This window comes from Littorina saxatilis, linkage group LG3, assembly GCF_037325665.1.
Source record: "Littorina saxatilis isolate snail1 linkage group LG3, US_GU_Lsax_2.0, whole genome shotgun sequence".
Classification (NCBI taxonomy): domain Eukaryota; kingdom Metazoa; phylum Mollusca; class Gastropoda; order Littorinimorpha; family Littorinidae; genus Littorina; species Littorina saxatilis.
The window spans coordinates 49,614,553-49,619,552 of NC_090247.1; the positions used below are offsets into that span (position 1 = coordinate 49,614,553).

The following is a 5,000-nucleotide window of genomic DNA, read 5'->3' on the forward strand; positions in this document are numbered from 1 at the left end:
TCTCTCTGTCTCTGTCTCTCTCTCTCTCTCTCACACATTCCCGTGTTTTTTTTCAGGTGCCACATCCGAGTTGGACACTCCGGAAGAACCAAAACGTGGGCGGAGGTGAGCGCAAACTATGCCTGGATTTAAGCATGGTCTAGTTCTACTCTTTATCGGCACATGCAGGGAATGCGCTACAAGAATCTCCATCAAAAAACCACCAGCGGGAAAGCCAATCATCTCTCTTGGATTCATGACGAGAATGCAGATGGATCTGATCGATTTCACCAGTGTTCCTGATGGCGATTACCTTTGGATCCTACACTTGAGAGACCACTTTTCCAAATTCAGCTGGGCCTTCCCATTGAAGTCGAAACGAGCGGCTGGTGTCGCAGAGTGTTTGATGACCACTTTCAGCTTGTTTGGCGCTCCAAGAGTATTGCAGTCCGATAACGGTAAAGAGTTTAGTTATGTTAATTCTAGTTATTGTAAAGCGCATTGAGCATATACATGATTATGCGCTATAGCAAATGTCCATTATTATTATTATTATTATTAGTTTGTGGCTGGCGTGATCAAGGAACTGGCATCTTTATGGCGTGGGATGACCATCATAAATGGACGACCGAGACATCCACAATCACAAGGTTGTGTTGAAAGAGGTAACGGCGACCTCACCGTCAAGCTGGGGAAGTGGCTCGAGGCCAACGAGGAGAAAGGGTGGGTCGCAGGTCTTCCACACATCGTCTACGCGATTAACACGTCCATCAGCGAAACAACCGGGAAATCGCCGTTTGAAGTCGTGTACGGTCAACCACCAAGGACCCACTGCGCTGTGTTGGAAATTCTAGCACAACAAGGTATAATCGACGAAGAAGATGTGCCAGATATGTTTGATGGACCACAAGCGGACATTCAAGGCACAGACACAGAAGACGCTCCACGTGCTACTGTGCCTTCGCATGATTTGGAGATTATGGAAGAGGATGCTCATGAACTTCTTGATTTAAACACGCCAGAAACGTCAACGGCTGATGTACGAGCTACAACAAGTGATGTAACTGATGAAGCACCGGTCACATTCCTTCCTCCAGGTTCAGAGATCTGGGAAGATGTTCAACAGGATGTTGTTCTTGAAGAAACGCTGGAAACGTCAAAAAATGCCGAAGAGGCATTGTCTGTAACAGATGTTCGCAGCACGACGACAAGTGAAAATGATACGAAAGATCATGACAAGTCTCTCAGAAGAAAACGGGGAAAAGAGTTCAATCTTCTCCACGAAGAACGCGTTGTCGCTCGAGGTATAGAAATCTTTGGCCACAACACAGTTCATGGACAGAGAGTTGATAGAACAAAGCAAAGCGTCATTCAGCTCATTCATGTTGCAAAGCCTGCTTTCACTCCACTTGTCAACAACCCTTTTGAGGAGCCACTTTCAGAAGGAGCGTTCACACTCTGGGAAAAGGAAAACATTTTGCCAACGGAGAGCGATGACACACCCCATGCCAAAGTGAGGAAGATTGCAACATGTAACTATTTGAAGGCTGCTAACAAACAACAAGTAAACTTCGATGCAAAGGAGGCTCACTTAGAAAAGAGTTTCAACGTTGGTGACACTGTTGGCATTCGAATTCATGAAGTAGATCGCACAAACACCGGTGCCCGGCTTTTGCCATGCAAAATTTTGAGTGTGGAACAACGTGGCTCTGAAACTTTCTACAAGGTGTACACAAACGGAGGTCTTCTGAAGAACAAATTCAAAGCGGTCGATATGGTGGATTTGCGAAATGTCCACTTCAGCCAGCTTCAAAACGTCGATGTTGAATCACTGAGCGAAATAAGCGTCATCAAAGCATCACGAATTGTCACACACTGGACAGCAAAGGGAAGTTCAGCTTGCTCATGCAGAGGAAAGTGTCACAACAGGAAATGCAAATGCAAGCGAGCAGGCCTTCCTTGTTCAACAAAGTGTCATCCACAATCGACCACTTGCACGAATACGTCATCATAGGTTATGGATTTTAATTTTAAATGATAATGGGAATGCTTTTATATTGGGATAATAAAGGATTTAGATTTTGTTGCAAATGGTGAAATTTGACTGAATGCCCCTCTAAGTACCACTTGGTCAAAATAACTCATCTTTCTAATTTTGTATCCTTACTCAAGATTCATATCCATAATACCATCATAATAGTTCCACTTCACATATGTGACGGTAGAACCAGCGATCTGGTAGGATCGACTATCGTACCGGTACAAATGAAACATTGATCGACAGTTGTACCGGGACAAAGTCCGATCGGCAGTTGTACTGTTAGGATCGGCTATCGTACCGGTACAATTGCCGATCGGACTTTGTCCCGGTACAACTGCCGATCCGAGTTTCTACCAGCTTATTTTGGTAGAACACCCGATTTTCATTGTAAAAACATTGATCGGCAGTTGTACCGGGACAAAGTCCGATCGGCAATTGTACCGGTACGATAGCCGATCCTACCAGATCGCTGGTTCTACCGTGACATATATATCTATATCTATTGTATAAATATATAGAGATAGATGAGAGTGTATTTTTCGCGTGGCTATAAATTGATTCGACCTTTGCACTTTTACAGTGAGGATAATTTACGGGTCCAATTTACGTTCTGGACACTGCGGTGACCTTCTAAAAATAGTAACAGAACGCCGGGAATATCCGAAGATGCCCCTCATACTACAGTGCACCATACGAAGGAAGGGAGGTAAACGCTGAAAACATGGAGAAGATAAGGAAGAGTTATGCGTAGTTGATCCCCCCAAAAAAACAAAATCCACTAATAACTCCCTAACCGTGTGTTTGACTGGTCCCAATTTTTGTAAGGACCGTCTCAGGAATGTATAGAACCTGTTCACCAAGTTTGGTGACGATCGGTCCGTTCATTCTTGAGATCTACTTGCGAACACAAACAAACACACAAACAAACAAACAAACACATCCAGTGAAACCTATACACACCCCTATACCGGGGGTAAAAAGAGACATTCTCTCTCTCTCTCTCTCTCTCTCTCTCTCTCTCTCTCTCTCTCTCTCTCTCTCTCTCTCTCTCTCTCTCTCTCTCTCTCTCTGTCTGTCTGTCTGTCTGTCTCTCTCTGTCTCTATCTCTCTCTCTCTCTCTCTCTCTGTCTCTCTCTCTCTCTCTCTCTCTCTCTGTCTCTCTCTGTCTGTCTGTCTCTCTCTGTCTCTCTCTGTCTCTCTCTCTCTGTCTCTCTCTCTCTCTCTCGCTCTCTCTCTCATCATCATCACGAACACCCGCATAACAAAGCAGATGCATCGACTTCCAAGCTTGACAAAAAGATACCTTCATTGAGTCAATTACGTCCCGAAAACGTCTTACTCTAGATATGGCAGCCATTGACAAAGGCGTACCGGAAATTCCTTTGCCCTAGAAAATGACAAAAGCAGTCAAATACTGCAGCTGACCGCTAAAAAACTGATTTAATTTGTATGGTTAGGTACAGAATGACGTCAATAAAAACCTGATCTTTTGTTTGAAATGTTCCCTGAAAATGTCCAGAATAGGTCTTTGTCTATGTCTCATTTCCGCCGTAGATGACTTTCATAAATTAATCTATTTGAAATCGAACGCTCACAAGTCTCTCTCTCTCTCTTTCTCTCTCTTTCTCTCTCTTTCTCTCTCTCTCTAGAATAGTCCCTCTCTGGGCGAGGGCTGGTTGAAAAGAATCTCGTTTATATTGCTTATGCCACAACCCTCGTAAAATAAAATTTGATTTGATTTGATTTGATTTGATCTCTCTCTCTCTCTCTCTCTCTCTCTCTCTCTCTCTCTCTCTCTCTCTCTCTCTCTCTCTCTCTCTCTCTCTCTCTCTCTCTCTCTCTCTCTCTCTCTCTCTCTCTCTCTCTCTCTCTCTCTCTCTCTCTCTCTCTCTGAATTGCGCAGTGACGTTCGTAACAAGTATGTGATGTCAGTGATGCAGTTCATGACTACACATGAACATTCATGTTCTTCATGCATCATCATCATCATCATCATCATCATCATCATCATCATCATCATCATCATCATCATCATCATCATCATCGTCGTCGTCTTTCTTTCTTTCTTTATTTGGTGTTTAACGTCGTTTTCAACCACGAAGGTTATATCGCGACGAGGGAAAGGGGGGAGATGGGATAGGGGAAAGGGGGAGATGGGATAGAGCCACTTGTTTAAGTGTTTCTTGTTCACAAAAGCACTAATCAAAAAATTGCTCCAGGGGCTTGCAACGTAGTACAATATATGACCTTACTGGGAGAATGCAAGTTTCCAGTACAAAGGACTAAACATTTCTTACATACTGCTTGACTAAAATCTTTACAAACATTGACTATATTCTATACAAGAACCACTCAACAAGGGTAAAAGGAGAAACAGAATCCGTTAGTCGCCTCTTACGACATGCGGGGGGCAGAGAAATAAGGATGTGGAAAAGAAGACTTTTGGTAAGTGAAATAAAGGTGATGGATCCAGTCAGGTAGAAATAAGACAACAAGAAAAGAATTGGAAAACTGCAGGGAATAGTAGGGAGAGTTTTCTTGGAAGGAAATATAGGTGAAAGGACTGGTAAGGCAGAAATAAGACAAAAGAAGAGAAGTAAAGGGGTGGGGTAGCTCTGTGGAAACATTCCCGCCGCGTGAAGGCGACCCCATGGGAGCGTCGTCGTCGTCGTCGTCATCATCATCATTAGCATCATCATCATCATCAACATCAGCATCAGCATCATCGTAATGTGTTGTATTTGCTTTGTGTGTTAGTTCGTCTCAATGACAGAGTGTAAGAAAATAATAAGCCTAAAAGATCCACCCTTGTTTAATAATGTTCAGTTCAGTTCAGTTTAATCAAGTTCAGTTCAGTACAGGTCAGGTCAGATCATGTCAGTTCTCTTTGTACACTCTACACATACCTGTACAAGGCTGCTTGAACTTGCTCGTCTTCTCATGCCCGGGCAGATGACACTGGAACTTCTGCTGCCAGAAC

At 43.6% G+C, this 5,000-nt stretch overlaps 1 protein-coding gene across 1 annotated transcript in view; it reads right to left on the reverse strand.

The window, feature by feature from the left end:
- The window catches only part of LOC138962554 (metabotropic glutamate receptor 5-like), a gene marked incomplete at its 5' end in the record, with an annotated part of 82,975 nt that overhangs the window by 72,258 nt on the left and 5,717 nt on the right, over positions 1-5,000 (reverse strand). Inside the window, 1 exon segment of the mRNA XM_070334407.1 lies at positions 4,927-5,000. This exon segment is cut by the window's right edge and continues 165 nt beyond it. Within this exon segment, the coding sequence (XP_070190508.1) occupies positions 4,927-5,000 (74 nt within the window).